Raw genomic sequence first — 20833 nt, 5'->3', positions numbered from 1 at the left:
ACCTTTTGCTGGGCCCAAACCTTCCTCTTTAATACGTATGTCACCACTTAGGTATGCCCTGGGTAGCCCGCAGGGCAGGGTACAATGTATTTAAAAAGTTGGACATGTACTTTTAAGTTTTAAACAACTGCAAGGCCTATATCTCCAATAGGAAAACATTTGGATTACCTTATCTCATTTTATTAGTGTTGTTTCCAAATGGGAAGATAGAACTAGTTCATGTTTGGTGTCTCTGGAATCGTAATTTAAAATCCTAATTTATAGTGACAGCTTTTAAATAGCAATTCTGAAAATACCACTTTTAGAAAGTTTACATTTTTTTGCCTTAGCTATCTGGTGCTTGCAGCCTGTCTCTGGTCGGTGACTGGGTGCAGTTGGGCTTTGTGTATTCCACCTAGACAGCCACACACAGTAGGAGATTCGGTCTAACTGAGTGGGCTATACAAACAGGATGGGAGGGAGGAGCTGGATCCAACCTCACTTACACCTAAATGGGCTCTGTCCTGTCCTTACACAAAGGGCTGCCTACACCTTGTAGTTAGTCTGGAGCCAGGGCTGGCAGGGCAGGGCTTCTCTGCATCAAAGGCATGTCTCTAGAAATTCTCCCCACTTCGAAGGCACAACTGCGTATTAAAGAAGGACTGAAGCCTCCACCCCTTCAGTGCCCGAGGCCACGGTCTCAACATACTCTCCTACACCAGCAACACCCAACGGATTCTCTCCCTCATCAACAAACCCTCAACCTCCTTAACCAACTTCTACAGTGCAATATAGGCTGTTGCTACATGGATTAAAGATAGCTGCCTCAAGCTCAACTCGGACAAGACCAAAGTACTCATCCTGGGACCCACTCTGTCAGCCTGTGACGACTCCTGGTGGCCAGCCGCGTTGGGTGCTCCACCCACCCTGACGGACCATGCAAGCAACCTTGACATTATACTGGACTCTTCGCTCACAAAGAACTACCAAATCAACACAGTCTCCTCAGCCTGCTTCCATATGCTACACCTTCTCCAACAGACTTTCAGATGGATCCCCACAGAATCCAGAAGGATTGTTACCCATGCACTCATCATCAGAAGAATTGACTACGACAATGCACTTTACACCGGAATCATCCCGAAACAAATCAAGAAACAACAGAACATCCAAAACGCCGCCACCAGACTGGCCCTCAAGATTTTTCCGACCGCAGCTCAACACTGACATTGGTCTACGCATCGCTGCCTCACAGCTCCTTGGAACCAATGCATCACCAGCTGTGCACCGCATTCTCGAAGCCCATACTCCACATCGCAAGCCCTGTCAACAGGATCCTCAACGACGACACATCAGGACGTCACACTGCAGCCTTGTCTCATTTGAGAACCAATGTATCGCTTCGACTGCAAGACCCATCCCTGGCTTTGAACATCGCATCGCAAGCCCTCATCGATGGGATCCTCGGCGCTAATGCAAATTAGACCTTGCACCACAGCCTCACCGCAGGTCTGAAGCAACATATCACTTTGGCTGCGCATCTTCGCCCCTGGATCCATGCAACGCACTGCAACCAGGATTGAAGGTACTTTTTCAAGCAGGCCTACCTGGGACCATGTAGCAAGCCTGCGCTCCATCATTGTCGGCTTGAACCTGTGACTTTGTCATGGTCTGGCGCAACCAGAAATCCCTTGCTGAAACTTTGTGCTTTTTTGGGGGCTATCTTACCTTACAACTTTAAAATGAATTCTCTCTGGTTTCCCTGATTGGATTTTTGACGTTTTGCTTTTGTTTTATTTATTAATGTCTACTCTAGTTTTCTGTTTTTTTTTAACCTGGTGTGGGATCGTTTTGTACTGTGTTTTCTCTGTTTTACTGTTTGAAGTGTTGCACAATTAATTAACACATTGTCTCAAATGTTCAGCCTGAGTCCTCTGTGCCAAGCTACCAGAGGGTGGGCTCAAGTTAATAAAGTGTTTACCTGCCTCTTACCCTGACTATGATTGTGGTTGCAGCTTGATCAGGGCTCCTACCCCAGTTAACCTGCAACCCTATTTCTAGCATTGGCTTATAGTAGGGAATCTTGAGAAAACAGCTGTTAAAAATATGTCAATCTAGTCATGAGTGTCCCTATTCCCAAGCATCTACCTTGAGATAAATGCTGCTGAACAAGAGATTCTGCTGAGAAATGGCTAAGGATAAAATATTTGACGTGGAATGGTGGAAGGTGTTGTGTAAATGAGTGGAATGTGTAAATAACGTTATGAAGAGCAATACTATCTGTCTGTCATGTTAGATAAGATGCTGCATTGATTAGAGGTGTGCACAGATTCACTTTGGTGTTAGATGAACAAATCCTTCAAATATATTTGTTAGGATTGGCCATTTTGCACATTTCTTGTTGAGTATTAATAAAAATGTAATTTGTAAAGAAATGTTAAAATAGGTTCAACATACTAATCAAAGAAATGTTTTCAGGCACAAATCCCTGTACAGTAGTTCACACGGTATGATATTTCGTTGCAGATCGTTTTTTATTACCACATGTCTGGACAGAGCGTTGGCTCTTTAACTGTCTACAGAGTGACTGTAACAAACCTCAAGAGTATCATTTTCAGACTTGTTGGCGACCAAGGGAATTTTTGGCACAGGCAAGAGCTTTCCCTCAGTGACGCTGACGAGGACTTCCAGGTTTGTTTTAAAGGCGAAGTTGGAAGCTCTCAGAAAGGAGACATAGCACTCGACGATATTGTTTTTACGAAGGAGTGTTTGCAGCCCCCTCATTATATTCCACAAGAAGTCACAGTACAACCTCCAACTGGTAACTATGAAAAACCTTTGAAGGATCTTTTATTTATAAATATGTGTTGCTTTAAAATATAATCTATTTGTTATTCCATTGTATTAGTTGTTGCTTACTATATATAAAAAACATACATGCCAAGACCATGCTTTTTTATTATGGGCTTTCTGCCAAATGTTTAGGTTGATGAATACCAAGCCTAAGCCATCTTGATTCTACTTAATGCACCATCCATACTTCCTATATCATGATCCAACCCTTCCTGCTCCTTTTGACCAATGCTTTCTCCCTTTGTCACTTTCTTCTCATATTTTCTTTACTTTCCATTTCTACTAATGTATGTATGTGGCAGGCGTCTCATTATACTATATTCAAGTTACCTACAAATCAGGCCTAATGGTATGACAAAGATGAAGCATTAACTCTTCCATTCTTCTGTCTAGCAAGCTGTGTGCAAGTGATTAACGTTGAAGGACATTCAGCCATGCATTTTGATTTAGAAGAAAGCAAGTTGGAATACATATGATTGTCTTCCAGGCATGGCTGTGATTGAGGCAGTATTTGTCCTGCACGGTGTGAATGAAAATAATTCTCAGCAGCTTCCTCTTCATCTAGAATCATTGTCAAACGGTGTATTAAAGGACCTGAGGTTTTGCCACAGAGATTGTTTGTTGGGGGAGCGAGTCCCGAGTGCCATAATCCAACAGCTAGTCCAACAACCTTTTGAGAAATGAGGGATAGGTATACGAATTGGCATAAAACAACCAAGGAGATTACTATCATTCAGTCAACATAATAACCCTTAGGGTGACAACATACATCTAGAAGCATTGGGAAAGGATTAAACTAATCCTTTGAAATACTAATTTATTGCAGGTAATAGAAATGCACAGGCCCCAAGACTGAACTGCGGCCAATCCTGACACTGCTTGAAAGCAGCGTCAGGTGTGGCTTGAGTGCTGCCAAGTTGCGCAACCAGGCAGAATAGGAGCCTGTCTCTGCTCTGACCAGCCCCAGCAGCGCACCTTGGGCAGGAGAGAGCTTCAGTGCACATAACTGTTTGGCTGGCCTAAGATGGCTGGCCAGACCAGCATGTGCACAGTAACAGTGCCCACCACTCCCCCACTGGCAGTGTCATCCTCCTGGACCCGCTCCCAAGACTCGTCAGAGTCCACGATGCGGGCACACAGGGATTAAAATAAAAAGATGTTAAAGCGGGTTTAAACCCTTTTTTTAAATTGTTTTATTGAGGGTGGTGGTGGGGGGGGGGCGCTAATCCTCCCTAATGGTGGGGCCGCCGCTGCAAATCAACTCTGGAAGCAGTAAAGTGAAAGCAGCATACATAATTGCCAGCCGGCATTCTTAAATTTTAATTTTTTTTAAACAAATGTTATTGACATTTTTATTCAGAATTTCAGATATTCAACAGATAAAATTTGTTGAAGCAATAAACAAGGGGTCAAATTAAAGAACAGTAGCATCCACATCCCCAATATCAATGAGTAATATCCTTATGCAGATAGGGAGGTCAAATGTTTTTGCTAGGTCTTGATCAAAATTCCATGCAGGGCCCCACCTAGCATAAGGAGTTGGTTATAAGTTCAAAAAAACACCTTCCACCGAAAGAGGAACACAGCAGCTCAGGAATGTGGCATATCTGCTGGCTTGTAATTAAACAGAGCAGGCTTGCTTCAAAATTTATAAATACATTGTAGTGTGAGTGCAGGGCCCTGCTAACCCCCCGAGGGTTGTGCATGTAGATGCTGTATATCAAGGTGACATACGTGCAGGAGAAGGCCTGTATGAGAGGCTCAACTAATGTTTATCCCTGCTTTCCTCAACCTCTGCAGTGCCGAGGACAAGATGTTCATGTGATCTCTGTTACCTCTAGAATGCAGAGGACATGAATGTATTGTCCTCCAGGTAGTGGCAGAAAATAATTTCGGTACACAACGGATGAGTTTCCCTCATGATGCAAGATTATTTTTTCAAACCCTATGATGAGCACTGCGCACATCGGGCTGATGTTACACAATATGTAAGTGAGGCAGTTGTCTGCATTAGTCGCTGGCTGCTTTCACTTTAATTGGTACTTGGGGCATGCTTCAGCCTCTTGAGCACCGTGTGGAGACAGGACACAGCCTATTCAAGTGTAAGTAGGACTGTGCCCAGCTTCGCCATCCCATCCTGGCACACCTAAGCTCTTTATCATGTGTAGCTCGGAGAAATACAAAAACTCAAACTGCCAACTACACTGACAACTACACCCAGTCATGTGACCCAGAGATAAGATAATAATAGTTAAGAAAAATGATGCTACATACAAATGGTGCAACTGTATTTTTCTTGCATTGTCCATTTCGGGAGCTGGGATGAACCGTAAAAGGGAAGCACCACTGACGTTCCACTTCTTTGAAGAAGAGAAGGTCTGTAGAATGTGAAAAGAAAATGACAATAATTGAGAGTCTAGGTAAATGTAGTTTGTTGTGAGCATAAGCTAGCGTATAATCAGCTAAGGGCCAATCTATTACCACCAATTCCACACAACCAGCTGCAGTAACCTTAATGATTGATTACCCAAATAATACAAATGGTTAAGCTGTGCCCATCATCATACCCCCCATTCAAGTCACTAGTCTGCATTGTTATAAATAATGCACCCCTTTAGATTTCTAGTCCAGGAGGAGGCCACTTTGAGTCCCATAGAAGTAGATAGGCAATAGCCTGTCTTCCATTTGTTGTGGTATTGATTTACATAAATAAGGTTTCCTTTTTACCCATGTAAGCGACATACATAAGTTGTGCTGTGCTTTACATCCTCACTTAGAGCTGAGCAAGGGAGGCAGACATCTTGTGTTTCCAGTAAATGGTTTGGAGGTGTACACTGCTGACTTAGATACCTTGGATTACTCACTGTAAAGCCTACAGTAGAGTTGAATTAGGGGACACTCTGCACTTCTTTTCAGAGAGACTTCGAGTCCGAGGCTAATTCACATCCTTAGGCGCCATTCAGGATGCAGGGTAGGAGACTGTCACAACCCCTGATACTGCTTTCAAGTGTGGCACGCTTCCCGCTGCTGGGACACTCTGCACTTCATTTCAGAGGTACTTAAAGTTCCAGGCTAACTCGCATCCAGAGGCACCATCCCCGATGCAGGGGCAGAGGTGGCCACATCCCCTGATACCCCTTCAAAGCATAGCCCACTTCCCGCTTTGCTGGGACACTCTGCACTTAGTTTTAGAGGTCTTCGAGTCCCAGGCTAACTCTGGCTCGGAAGCACCATTCCTGACTCTGGGGAGGAGGCATCCACACCCTCTGATACCACTTCAAAGCACCGGGCTGAGCCTGGAACAAGACTGGGCCAAGGACAGGCCCATCTGCACCCGTCAGTCTGGAAGAGGGTGGGCTGGACCCTCTCTTTCATCTTTAATTCAACTGCAAGTATGGGAAAGTGAAAATCTACATGTATCATTGGTCTGGCTGACCCAAAGGTTGTTCGTAAGTGCCAATTCACTATATACTTTCTGATCTTTGTGGTTGGACCCAAACCAGATACAAAGTGTTGAAGACAAACTGGGCTTGGAGGCATATACTGACACATTGAGCCCGGCACAAAGAAAGAGATCTGAGGGGAAGGGTTCAGGATGTGGACGTTGCCCTTAAGGAGAAGCTGTGCAAGGGCTGACTACTACTGGGAACCCTGTGATAGTTGAGGTTCAACCAACTACTGGAAAGCCAGTGCTGGATTGGGTCCCTCCAGCCAAGAAAAATGATGTGGGGGCAAAACCTAAAACAGGCTCAGTGAAATCTGCCAAATACTTAGACTCTAACTTAGTTTTGTCATCTGTGGACCCCCCCATTGACTCTAACTGCGGGGATATTGAGCTTTCCTCTTCCCTTGTAAGAAATATTAGGTTCTTATTGGAGCCCTTGATCCACAACATGCTGGATAATGTTCTGAATTTAATCCAAAATGCTATGGTGAGAGAAATGAATGACATTAGCGGCTACTGTTATCAAGATGAGTCTGTCAATAAGTGGGTATTAGTGTTGCAGATTTGAGCACCTGTCCAAAGCGCCTCAAGAGGTCAGCCGTATACATAAGGTGCATGGCACAAACCACCGAAATTCCTTACAGATTATGCATGGACCTGGCGGGCCCTATAAAAGCATTGAGAAGCCAGGGTATAACCAACAGTCTTTGCCTGATACAATAAAGTCATCAGGCAGCAGCAGGATGGTAGACAATATAAGGGTAGTAGGGTAGGGATCCATCTCACCCCGTACCAAGGCCTGTTCTTCCAGCATGGTTGGTCCTTCTACTGCCCCATCAGCTCCGAATGGTGTGGGTGGTTGCCCTATTACACCCCAGGAGGGAAAATAGCTGCAGACTTCAACTCCTCCCCCCGATTCCACTCCTTTGATTGCAAATCTGGTGGATGTTCTGCCATTGATGCACGGCGTGATTGAAACCACTCCTGAACTTATACGTAAGGTCACACATTGGTGTAATATTCATGTGGGTAAGAGGAAGTATGTGACCAATCATATTATAATGACCAGAAGAGTGGGCTGAGTGGGGTTTAGGGAGAAATGTGGCAATAAGGCAGGATATTCTGTTTCCTTCCCAATTAGGATAATATCCTCCAGAGGGCACACGCAGGGCTTGGAGCCCCAGAATTCCGAGTAGAGGGCAGGCAGCCAGTGTGGTAGAAACCCAGGAAGCCCCAATTCAACTGGCTAACAGATGGTTCCCTTTGAGTACACTAGATAGTAATGATTGACTGGTCTCAGTGTCTCCTGGAATTTGTTGCATGGAGGATACATAACAGTGTGCTGATGTTATCCCCGTAGAGGGTGTGGTATCTGCACAAGACCCAGAGATTAATAGTGCCTCTCAGGGACAGGATAATCTAAACAATGGTGGTGCTGGTCCAATAGGAAATGTCCCATTTACATGTGGTTCCGAATTGAGGGTGCTGAGTTGGAAAATAGCAGAGTTGAAAAATAAAAGAACGGAAGAGCGATGGCTTAATCTGGTGAAGGAACAGCACATTGTGGACATACAAGAAGCCTGGGACATAGATAACTCTTTTTCACATGGATGGGTACTCCCCCTTTTTTCTCCAGCACTTCCATCACCCAACGGCAGAGCCAAAGGGAGACTAGTCACTTGAGTATCTTTAAAACTTCCTTTCAGGTCCATAGAGCTAGACATGGGCTCTAACTATATGTGAGTGAAGCAGCTAGATTTCAACAAACTCCTTCCCTTTTGATGGTTAATATTTACAACTCTTTTATCCATGTGGAGCTTGCAGAACGTTTGCTGGACTTGAAGCGCTTTCTAGAATCTTATGTGGAGAATCTGGTCCACCCATATGTGTTACTTGCACGCAGAGGTTTTAACATTCATCCATGTTATTCCATGTTTTATTATAATTAAGGCTCCCTGTTTTCCGCATTTACAGATACATTCAGACAGGAAACCATTTATTTTCCTGTCTGTATTTATTTTTAAATGTGGATAAAAACGGAAATTGGGTGCGTTTTGAGGGATTCTAAATAAACTTTGCCATGACTGCAAGGCCAATAACTGTGTGGATTGATAGGTAAGGGGTTAAAAAGAAAGTATTTTTTGTTAAGAGGCTTAGACAGCAGTAGCTATGCACAAGGCTGATACTGAAATGTGCATATTTTCATATAAGTGCATTGATTTATCTTCTGCGGGTGTTCATATCACTGAACCCTGGCAGGCATTCAAGCATGACTGCATATTTATTGGTTAAATAAATGTGGAACTATACAGCTTAACTTTTTTAACAAACCCTATAATAAATATGGATTAATACAGATAAAGTTGACAAAAATAAATATTGATAAATATGGACGGAAATTACTAAAAAATAAATACCATAAAACCGAGAGCCCTAATTATAATGAAGAATCACGTTCAGAATGTTTTAATCAATGTCACTTTGAGCATATGGGCCAAGGGCACTTACTTACAAATATTTTAGCTGAATTCATCATGGTAGATACTACCCTAACAAGGAAATAAGGGGATACCCCCACTTTTACAGGTACCGTCTCCTGCTCAGCCCCATTAGCAATGTCTGTCCTACAATTTGAGGTCATATAGAACCAAATTAGCTACCACGATCTGTCTTGGAAGGAAGGCAAATTACCCACAGGCCTAAGCACTCTGACACAACCCCAAAAGATCATGCACACAGATTAAATTGGGACAAGGTCCCTCTGGACTCCATTTTTTTTTGTTTGAAAAACACATTTTGTTGAGTTTTAAGCCGTCAAATATGGCAGGGATGAGCACATGGCAGACATGTAATACAATACAGAATGGAATACCTAGTCTACACCAGCTAGGGATACCCAAGCGGAGTATCACAGTAAATATATGGAATGTCCACAATTACAAGTCATTGACATCGTTAGTAAGTTGATCCAACCATTTTCCCCACACCCACTCATGCTTTTGGGGATAGCCATGGGCCTCAAAACCACACGTTCCTGTTGCGCACACCAATCCACAACCCATCTCCATCTCAACAGGGTTGGGGAATTAGGAGACGCCTATTGTACAGCCATATCTCGCTTCAACACTAGGAGGGCCATCCCCAGGAATGCCTTTTTAGCACTCGTGACTCGAGAGCCCTCAAGCGACCCAAGGAGAATCAATTAGGGGGAAAGAGAATCTTTCCACTCCCATCAGACAAGTCTTTTATTCACTCCATTCCAGTAGTGATGCACCAATGCACAAGTCCACACCATATGAAAGAAATCTGCTAGTTCAACTCCACATTGGCAGAGGTGGGGTGTAGGCCTGCTTCACACAGGCAGGTTGGAGTGAAATATGCAAAGTAAAGGTAATATGATTGCATAAGCCGTAGCCGGGAGGAGACTATAAGTTCACGAGGGGCCATCAGTTCATCCCTCCAATCCTCATCTTCCATAGGACCCACCCAATTTTCCCAGGGGGTTCTAAGGTAGTCTAGTGAGCCAGGAGAGTTAATAATGAGTGTGCGATAGATCTGAGAAATTCCTCTCTGGTCCAGGTTCCCCATAAGCAGCTTAGCTTCCAGGGGGTTGAACTCTGGGAGGGCATCAGTCGACGGGGAATGAGTGTGGAGAGCGTGTCTGAGTTAAAAGTATTTATAAAATTGGGTATGTGTAAGACTATATGTCTCTTGAAGGTCTTGGTAGGAGCGCATATGTGTCCCTGACCATACTGCTAAGCACTGGCACTTCTTTCAGCCACGTGCCATGCAAAAGAGGGGTCTGCTGCGTAAGACCGGTGTCCCATTTTACGTGCCGAAGCGCAGCTCTCCATACAAGGAACACCACTCAAGTTACCAGATGTATAGGAAGGGAAACCTGGGATCTATAAAGCATGGCCTGTAGATGAGGTGTTATAGGTCCCGGAAACAGGCAGGCAAGGAAGCGGACGGTACATAGACACATGCCAGTAGGATCACCCGCCCTTCCAATGTACCCTCCAAGGCAATAAAGTGCCCCTGAGGGTCATGCGTCACACGAGAAACCATCATGGGGAAGGAACATCGTAAAAGGATAGCAACTCCACTGGCTCCCTGGGAGTGCTCTGCCTGTTGTAACCTTTATGGGCCTGAAATGGGCATCGTTGCCCCAGAAGGTAGGTATCCTGAAGTAGTAATACCTGACAATGAGCAAAAGTGAAGATTGCCGCTTGTTTCACCCATGCAGGTAGTGGGCGATGAACAACTTAGGAGTGAGACCCGTTGGGCCTGGTGAGGTGGGGAAGACTGCAATAATGGCACGGTGTGAGTGGTCATTACCTCAATACTGTGGTCATAATTGGAGTGAAGTTGTGTGCCAAGACCTAAAAGGGACAAAAAAGGTAAACAAGTACATTGTATTTAACACTAACCCTGGGCGTAGTTCGCGAAGTAGCACTTCGCGAAGCTACGCAAAGTGCAGTTCGCACTACGCGAGCTACGCGTAGCACTTCGCGAACTGCGTAGTACCTTGTTCGCACTGTGCCAGATGTCATTTCCAGTGATTGCACAGTGCGGACAAGCAACCGGCACTGTGCAATCATTGAAAATGGCATCTTGCACAGTGCGAGCTGCAGTTTTCTGCTGCTCGAGTAGATTTTTACTCGAGCGGCAGCTTTCTCAACGCGAACTGGTAGTTTCTCATCGCGAGCGGTCGCAATGAGAAACCTGACCTCCTCGCGTTGGGAATCTCGCCGGGAGGTTTATTTTCCATGCTCGCGATCGCCAACTTGATGTTGCTGATCGCGAACAAGGAAAAAGTCTCGCCAGGATGTCATTTTGCTTGCTCGCGGTCGCCAACCTGATGTTGAGGACCGCGAGCAAGCAAAAAATGACCGCAGCACTACGCAACACTACGCTACACGTGTTCGCACTGTGCTACGTGCAGTTTGCATAGTGCGAAGTAGCGCGAACTTCGCAAACTACGCGAGCGTAGCGTAGTGCTTTGCCCAGGCTTATTTAACACCAAGGTGTGGAAACAACATTTTTCAAAGAAAACCCAACTCCCGCCCTGCCCCCACACTACTACCCTAGAATCCATTGTTTTTTTGCTCACCATGCCATTCCAGTTTGAACCCAGCCATATGCAAATCAGTTTTGACCCTGTGCCTCATGGGAACAGTCCAGCCCGAACTGCCAAGCCAGGTCCTACCTGGACTGGAAACAAGCATCCTAGGACCGGTTTCGGGGTTTCACCCCTCTTCAGCCAGGAAAGCTTAATTCCAGTGGCATGGAGAGCACGGGACCCACGTCTGGGCACACCCGTCCCACTCAGGGTGACAAAAGCAAAAACAACAGTTGAAAGGTCAGAATGCAGAGCAATGTCATACATTCACCCCAGTACAGAGATATGGGCCTAAATCCATTGTTTGTTTGCTCACCATGCCATTCCAGTTTGAACCCAGCCATATGCAAATCAGTATTGACCCTGCGCCCAATGGGAACAGTCCATCCTGAACTGCCAGGCGAGGTCCTACCTGGACTGGAAACAAGCATCCTAGGACCGGTTTCGGGGTTTCAGCCCTTATCAGCCAGGATAGCAACTCCAGTGGCATGGAGAGCACGGGACCCACATCTGGGCATACCCGCCCCACTCGGGGTGACAAATGTAAAAAGAACATTTAATGGACAGATTGTAGAACAATGACATACATTCAACCCAGTACTGAGATCTGGGCCTAAATTCATGTTTTTTTTGCTCACCATGCCATTCCAGTTTGGACCCAGCCATATGCAAATCAGTCTTGACCCTGTGCCCAATGGGAACAGTCCAGCTTGAACTGCCAGGCCAGGTCCTACCTGGACTGGAAATAAGAATCCTAGGACCGGTTGTGGCCTTTCAGGCCTCATCATCCTGGATAGCTTGACTCCAGGGGCATGGAGAGCATGGGACCCACGTCTGGGCATACCCGTCCCACTCGGGGTGACAAATGCAAAAAGAACAATTGATGGCCAGAATACAGAACAATGTCATACATTCACCCCAGTACAGAGACCTGGGCATAAATCCACTGTTTTTTTGCTCGCCATTCCAGTTTAGACCCAGCCATATGCAAATCAGTCTTGACCCTGCTCCTAATGGGAACCATCCAGGCCGAAATGCCAGGCCATGTCTTCCCTGGACTGGAAACAGGCATTGTAGGTACAGTATTGGGCTTTCAGCCCTAATCAGCCAGGATAGCTTGACTTAAGTAGCATGGAGAGCACGGGACCCACGCCTGGACATACCCGTCCCACGTGGGGGGACAAATGCAAAAAGAACAATTGATGGACAGAATGCAATACAATGTCATACATTCACCCCAGTCAGGAGATCTGGGTCTAAATACATCGTTCTTTTGATCACCATGCCATTCCAGTTGTGACCCAGCCATATGCAAATCAGTCTTGAGCCTGCACCCAATGGGAACAATCCAGCCCGAACTGCCAGGCCAAGTCATCCCTAGACTGGAAACAAGCATGCTAGGACCTTTTTCAGGCTTTCAGTCCTCATCAACTAGGATAGCATGAATCCAGTGGCATGGGTAGATTGGGACCCACGTCTGGGCAAACCCATCCCCCTTGGGGTGACAAATGGAAAAAGAACAATTGATGGACAGAATGCAGAACAATGTCATATATTCACCCCAGTACAGAGATCCAGGCCTAAATCCATCATTTTTTGCTTACCATGCCATTCAGTCTTGACCCTGAACCCAATTAGAACAGTCCAGCCCAAACTGCCAGGCCAAGTCCTCCCTGGACTAGAAACAAGCAACCTAGGACCTGTTTCGGGCTTTCAGCCCTCATCATCCAGGATAGTTTGAATTGAGTGGCATAGAGAGCATGTCTGAGCATACCCGTACCACTCGGGGTGACACATGCAAAAAAATACAATTGATGGACAGAATGCAGAACAATGTCAACATTCACCCCAGTACAAAGATCTGGGCCTAAATCCATCGTTTTTTTGCTCACCATGCCATTCCAGTTTGGACCCAGCCATATGCAAATCAGTCTTGACCCTGCGCCCAATGGGTTCCAGTTCAGGGAAGACCTGGCTTGGCAGTTCGGGCTGGACTGCTCCCATGAGGCACAGGGTCAAGGCTGATTTGCGTATAGCTGGGTCTAATCTGAGGTGGCACATTGAGCTAAAGAATGATTATGGATTCAAATTAGGTGTTTGACTGGGGGTGAGTGTCTGAAAAGTTTCAGCGCTCCGTCCATCATCTCCTTGTGTTTGCTTTGTTTGCCCTAAGTTGGCAAGGTATACCCAGACGTGGGTCCCTTGCTCACTTTGCCACTGGATTCAAGCTAGCCTGGCTGATGAAGGGTGTTACCCAGAAACTGGTCCTAGGAGGCTTGTTTCTGGTTCAAGGAAGACCTGGCTTGGCAGTTTGGGCTGGAATGTTGCCATGAGGCACAGGGTCAAGACTAATTTGCATATAGCTGGGTCTAACCTGAGGTTGTAAAGTGAGCTAAAGAATGATGATGGATTCAACTCAGATCGGTGACTGGGGGCGTGTGTGTGAAAAGATTCAGCGCTCTGTCCATCATCTCCTTGTGTTTTGCTTTTAGATAATTAGAAGGGCAGGTTTGGAGACGATGGGAGAGTACTCTTTCTTTTCCTTGCAAGACATCATGAAGTTGATGAGTTCAATGGAAAAACAGTTACGAAACTTCTTGAGTGTCATTTAGCTCAACTTGCTGTTCTGCTACTACCTCCAGAAGAACAGGTATGGCGGACTGTGGTTGCTGCAGAGTTTGCTGTGAAGATTACATTTGCTGCTGGAAAAAATCAATTTTGTATTCACTGCTGTCAGCAATGACTGATGTCACTGCAGTGCTGAGCGACATCGCCTTCAGTTTTTGTGGTGGCTGTGGTGCTGTTGTTGATCCAGGTGCTATCCTCCTCCCTGATCCTGCTTTGCTGCATTGCCAGAAAAGGATGAGGGTTTGATGCCAGTGGTGACATTGATAACAAACTCCTTTTCCTCACTGGCTACTTTCCTGACAGGAACCTCCTTCTTTGGAGCCATATCATTATTTCATGTATGGGTTAGCAGCTCGAGCAGAAGCATTTAGCAGAGAGGTCTGTGGACTTCGGTTTCAGATAAGTCATACATTTCTCTCCATCCCAGTAAGTGTCCACTTGTGCACTAGGCGTGTCGGGCGCCTTGGCTGACGCTGCCCCAGATGGCGCCCGTGCTGGAGAGCGGAACCGAGAGCCACACCTGCCGTTCCTTGACGGCAGCGGGGGGCGGCATTTGCGGCATAAAAGGACGGGATCCATGCTTGTAATGCCCTTCATGTTCTAGTTTGGATCCTGCCAGGCCTCCCACCGCTGTTCAAGTATTCCTTGCTTATCTGCAACTTGGCTTGTTCTTCGGTTCTTGGCGTCGGGGAATCTTCTTGTCTTTCTCGTGTTGCTGACTCCTGTGGTGTTCCTTGCTTCTGGGTCCTTGATTGTTCTTCCGGGGCTTTACTGTCTGCTCCCTGCTGCTAGGAGACTCTGCAGCTCCAGTGTTCTTGTTGAGCTTAACCCCTTATTGTCCTGATTCTGCAATACAGAGAATTAGGCAAGGGGTTTTAAAGCATCACGGTTTCTTTGTTTCTTGGGCAATTGCATATTATGTTTAAAGTGATAAAGCACTTATCCGATAGTTCCTTGTTCTCTTGCCCGCTTCAGGAGGTTCTTCTATTCTCCAATCTCTGTAAAAGAGAGAAGGCATAATTAGAACTACGAAGTTACGTTGCTCTTCGCTAGTACAAATTATACAGTCTTGCCCCCCTGCCTTTTTTGCCTTTTGTTTTTATCTTTTGTCCCGTGTCCTCTCCTGATAAGGGAATTGAGTTTTTTGTTTTTTCCCTGCCTACAGGAGTATGGGAATTAGTGTTTGTTTAATTTTGGAGCTTACTATTTCTACAGTGACTTTCACTAAGGTCTGTACCTTATTTATTTTCTTGGTTTTCTTGCTTACTGACGCAGTCCTATTTCTTACTAACCTGTGTCCCTCCTTCTAGACAGTAAAGGTCTTCTATCATCATTGGGGGGTGGTTTTCTCGCACGTAATGGTATCTCCTATTCAAGGTAACCCTTAGGAACTAGGAAGGACCATATGTTCAACCTGTCTTATCCATACTTAGCGCTTGCGTTATGTTTTCCTTTTTAGGATTGTAGCAGACCCTCTCAAGAAGACCCAGCGGACGTCTACCCCTTCCCTCTTCCCTTGTTTTGTTTCCCTCCTTCCCCACCTTCCCTCTTTGGCTTTGACATAGTTGGGCTAAGGAGGTGGGTGAGGGAAGTAGGAGACTAACATCGTGTTCATTCATGCCGTCCCTGCAGTAAACACAGGTGAGCCCTTACAAGGAGAACATAACAAATAAAAATAAAAAGAGTGAGACTTGGCAATACTTGTCAATGAAACTCATGTCAAAAATACCCACCATCATCATAACTGTTGGACTTGGCATTCTTTGCAGGTTCACCCCCAAATTCTTTGCCTCTACTCTGAATTAATTATTGTTGGCGTTAGGACTCTGTGCACTTTACCCCTGCTAACCAGTGATATAACGTACTTGTGTGCACTCCTTAAAACATGTTCAAATTAACTTACACCTTATTTGGCATATTTAATTGATTTAAAGTTTACTAGTAAAGTGGTATACCACATATTCACAGACTGTAAATTCAATGCTACTGCTGGACCTGCAGCACTTATTGTACCGCCTGCTTAAGTAGCCCCTTAAAATCTGTCCCAGACTTGCCATTGCAAGCGGTATGAAGTTTTGAACTGCAAATTCGACTTGGCAATATAACTCCATTGCCAAGCTTTAAATTCCACTTCTATTGCATATAAGCTACCCCTAAGATAGGTCCTAGGTAGCCCATGGGGCACAGTGCATTGAAAATAAAAGTTTGGACTTTTAAGTTTTACATATCCTGGTATTGAAAAACACCTTGTTAGAAATGGGATTTCTGGTTGGGTAAGGCTTGCACCAAAGCCAGGCAGAAACCACCACTCTAGTCAGGGCAAGGGAGTTACACGCTGAAGATAACCCCTGCTCACCCCCTTGGTAGCTTGGCACGAGCAGTCAGGCTTATCTCAGAGGCAATGTGTAAAGTGTTTGCACAACACACACACACACACAGCAGCAACACACTAGGCACACTACAAAAGAAACTCCACACAAGGTTATATCAATAATAGACTTTGTATTGTCATAAACACATTAGAAACATAATCCCACAATATACACTGTGCCACTGGCACTGGCAATATTCACAGGGAATTATATACAGGAGCAGGCCAATCGGGCCGTGGTCAGAACCATCAGAACAGGTAAGTAAATGTCAAACACAACCAGTAACTACTGGTACCATAATGACCTAAGCATTACCCCTTTGGGCATAAAACATGATAGGTCCAAACCTCATTAGCATAAGACACCCTCCTAAGCATAAACACCTTACGCACTAGGACATCAGCAGCCCAAATACATTAGGCACTAATCACGGGGGTATAAATCACATTAGGCATAAATCATCATAAGCATAAACGCATTATACCACCTCATTAGGCCTAAACATCACAGCATGACATTTGCATTAGGCATCACCTTAAAAACTGGCCCCCCAGGCCACTTGGCCTCTCAGAGGGCTCAAATGCCCTATGTCTAGCAAAGTCAGGGATCAGCTGCCAATGCAGCAACCTCCAAGGGTGCGCATTGTGCTGGGGCAGGGCAGGAGTGTACCTTACTCCTTTCTCAGCAAACAAATCAAAATGCCACCTCAAAGAGAAGAATGGCACTGGCACTCACTGTGCCTCCGAGGTCCCCAGTGGGACTCTACACCAATGCCCCCCACGTTGCAGTTGCCCGCTACGGCGGCGCAACTGAGAACCACAAAAGAAGCACTGGCACCAACGTGGCCCCTGGATCCCCTCTGGGACCCTGAAAACAATGAGTCCAAAACGTTGCAGCTGCCCACTGCCAGGTGGGGCAGCTGTAAAACCAGTATGGGCACTACGGTGCTCTTAGAAGGACCACAGGGGGGCGGGCACTGAAAATGTGCCACGATGCCCCCTCCAACAACTAGTTCACCAATGAGCCCCACTCACTGGACTCTCTCTCTCAGGTGTCCTCGCTTCCTCCGGTGCCACTTCTGGGACACGCGGTGCTCTCCTCACCACACGGGAGCCCCACCTTGCCTCCGGTGCTGTGCCGCCTGTCTCCTTTTGCCCGGTCCCCCTTCCTGGGACCAGTACTTTGGTGGGATGCCAGCGAAGCTCTGGATGGCTGTGGCTGGAGTCGGACACGGAGAGTGGTCTCCGCCGGCTCGTCCCACCCGACTTCTGGCTCTCCCTGCTTCCGCCCTCGCATGTTGGCCCACCCACGATCAGGCTTCCAGGATGCCTGACTTCCTGTTTCGTGCCAGGCCACGGTGATTTCTCCGGCAGCGATGCGGGATGGGAACCCCATCACGCAAAAAATGTATGCTGGGTGGGCACCTGCGATGATAAAAAAATAATCAAATAAGCGGGGTGGGCACCCGCCAGCACCACACCAACGCAGAGTGGGCTCCCACTCTCTTTCAGCAGCAGCAGTGCAGGGTGGGTACCCGCCAGCACCACACCAATGCGAGGGCGGCTCCCGTTCTCTTTCAGCAGCGGCCATGCGGGGTGGGCTCCCGCCCTGCTGCAGAAGCGCCCAAAAAGCTGGGGAATCCCCAGGAAAAAGTCCTTGGGGCTGGGGACATCCCCAGCAGGGTGCAGCCAGGCATGCCAGCATGCAGGGACCCCTAAGAAGCTGCAGCTGGGTGCCACAGCGGTTCCTCCGGGCAGAGTGTACCCCCCAGCCCAGGTAAGCACATGAACAACTTTCATGGGGTCACAACCCCTATCTTTATACTACTTTTGCCCTTTGTCTACAGAGCACAGGGCTTGGGGAACCCAGTTCCAACTGGTTCTGGAGCACTCTGTTTACCAGGCTCCTCTTCCCTATTGTTAGGTTGGGGCTCGCCATCAGACACACCACAGGGGGTGGAGCCAGCATTCACTAGGGCAGTCACAATCCTATTCAGGGACTTCCCCTCCCACTACTCAAAATGTAGATGTCCCATTCAGCCTAGCGCTGACTCACCCTGCCCCTCCTGGAGCCACACACACCTCACCATCCCCTGTCACTCAAAAGCCAGACATGCAATTCACATCAGGCAGGCAGACACATAGCACACAGAAATGCCAACTTCTAAAAGTGGCATTTATAAAATAGTTATAATAAATCTGCGCACACCATTGTGTAGCATTTATTATCACTATTTCAAACATACCAAACTTGACCACGCTGTGCATCTCATATCAGGAATTACCAAGGAAACACTTATCAGGGAATCCCCAATGCATTCCTATGGGAGGGCAGCCCCCAGTAGTGAGAAACCAAAAATGGCTGTTTGTCACACCCAGGACATGTCACACACTTAAGGTACATGTCCTATCTTTAACCTACAATGCACCCTGCCCATAGGGCTAGCTAAGACCTAACTTAGGGGTGACTGACATGTAGTAAAAGGGGGGTCACGGACATGGCGCTCACTTTAGGTGCCACCTCACAGCGGCAGTAACACTTTACATGGGACTGACAGGTAAATTAAATAGGCCAAACAGGTGTAGACCAATCTTACAATTTTTAACACAGAGCGCACACGCACTTTACACTGAACAGCAGTGCCAAAGTGCCCAGAGTCCTAGAACCACTAACACCATGTTAGAAAAAAGGCTAGGAGAAAGGCAAAAGGTTTAGGTATGACCCTGCAAAAAGGGCCAAGTCCAACACACCTACATTTGTTTTTCACTACTGTGCGGCCCTCCTCTCCCATGGGATAACATTGGGTTACTTTACTGCATTTAATAAGTATTAACTTTTGATTGGGACCAGGTAAAGATCTCATGTTTGGTGTCTGACAAATTGAAAATTAAAATCTTCTTTAATTGTAAAGTTGGATTTTAAGTTACAATTTTGAAATTGCCACTTTTAGAAAGTTGGAACAACAATAAGGTAATGGAAGTAATGTTTGAATTAATCTCATCCACTGACAATTTCTCAGGGCTGCATCCCAATCCATAATTTTTCACCCACCATGCCATCTCAGTTTGGACCCAGCCATATGCAAAGCAGAATTGACCCTGCTCCTCATAGGAACAGTCCGGCCCGAGCTGCCAAATTCGGTCCTCCCTGAACCAGAACGCAAGCAGCCTAGGATACTTTTCACCCTGATCAGGGCACATCAATGAGGTATAACTTGATTTCAGTGGCACAGTAAGCATGGGATCCAGGTCTGGGCATAGGCGTTGCACATAGGCCGCCAACAACAACAAGGTGATAGATGGAAGGCTTGAATTAATCTCAGTAACTGTTAATCGCTCGGGCCACATCCCAAGCCATCGATTTCACACACTATTCCACCTCAGTTTGGACCCAGCCATGTGCAAATCTGCCACGACAGTCCTCCTCATGAGATCAGTTCAGCCCAGCCTGGCAAGAAAGCTGCCATTTTCCTGCCCTAACTATTTTATGCCTGCAGCCTGTCCCGGGGTCGCATGACTGGGTGTAGTTGGTAGTTCGACTTTGTCTATTCCTCCCAGACTGCCACACAATAGATCGATTAGGTGTGTCTGAATGGGCCAACACTGGTAGGATCAGGGGGTGTGGAGCTGGACACAGCCCCACTTGCAAATAAATAGGATGTGCCTTGCCTTCGCTCAAAGGACTTGTCACCAGTGCATTGTGTTTGCAGCAAGCTATGAGCCAGAGGAGGCAGGAAACTCCAGACACTTCAAAGGGATGTTTCTAGAAACTTCTCCTACTTCAAGAATGCACCAGGTATAACAATAGGACCCTTTGATCCATTCCTCAGTTCACTTTCTGGACCTATGAAAGGACTTTTGGAGGACTGCCTGCTGTGTACTTCAGAAGGCTGCTTTGCTGCACTAGGAATGATTGCTCTGGTGCCTTAAGCCTGCCTTGAACCCTCAGATGCTTACCCTGCTGCTTAAGCCCTGTTTCACTACTTGAACACAGGACTACCAGAGTGAGTCCAAGGTCTGGCTTCCTGATCAGAGCCTCAGGGGACAGAAAAGGCTTCAACCATCATGAAACTACACTTGGACCCAGCCTGAGTGAGATTCAAACACCCCAAGTGGTGTCTCCCCAGTCCTAGATGGACCTAGGTGAATGGTGCTAATGGTGCCCAGATAGCCAAAATCCAAGAACAAAACATGAGATTTAGGGCATTTTTTGCTAAAAGCTGCTCTTAGAACCAAGAGGAGACGAGGACCTACCTTCTCATCTTTCTGCCCAAGGTGCATCACTGGTTGGCCTGACTTTGTTCAGGTCCCATGACATTCTTCTCCTCAGAAGCAAATCCTATTCAGGGGTCCTTCACAGAAGGGATAGCATTCAGTCTCATCCTGCTCCATATTTTTGGCTTCAAAGAACAAATGTGGAAATCTTCAATGTGAC

At 46.4% G+C, this 20833-nt stretch overlaps 1 protein-coding gene across 4 annotated transcripts in view; it reads left to right on the top strand.

Moving 5' to 3' along the window:
- The window catches only part of MALRD1 (MAM and LDL receptor class A domain containing 1), a 2533556-nt gene that overhangs the window by 1105297 nt on the left and 1407426 nt on the right, over window positions 1-20833 (top strand). For all 4 annotated transcript variants that reach the window (XM_085630825.1, XM_085630827.1, XM_085630826.1 and 1 more), the window contains exon 21: window positions 2506-2800. In XM_085630825.1, the coding sequence (XP_085486951.1) occupies window positions 2506-2800 (295 nt within the window). The remainder of the gene's footprint in view (window positions 1-2505; window positions 2801-20833) is intronic.

Source organism: Triturus cristatus, chromosome 10 (assembly GCF_964204655.1).
Source record: "Triturus cristatus chromosome 10, aTriCri1.1, whole genome shotgun sequence".
NCBI lineage: Eukaryota > Metazoa > Chordata > Amphibia > Caudata > Salamandridae > Triturus > Triturus cristatus.
The sequence above is the reverse complement of the archived record's forward strand: the minus strand, read 5'-3'. Positions and strand labels throughout refer to the sequence as shown.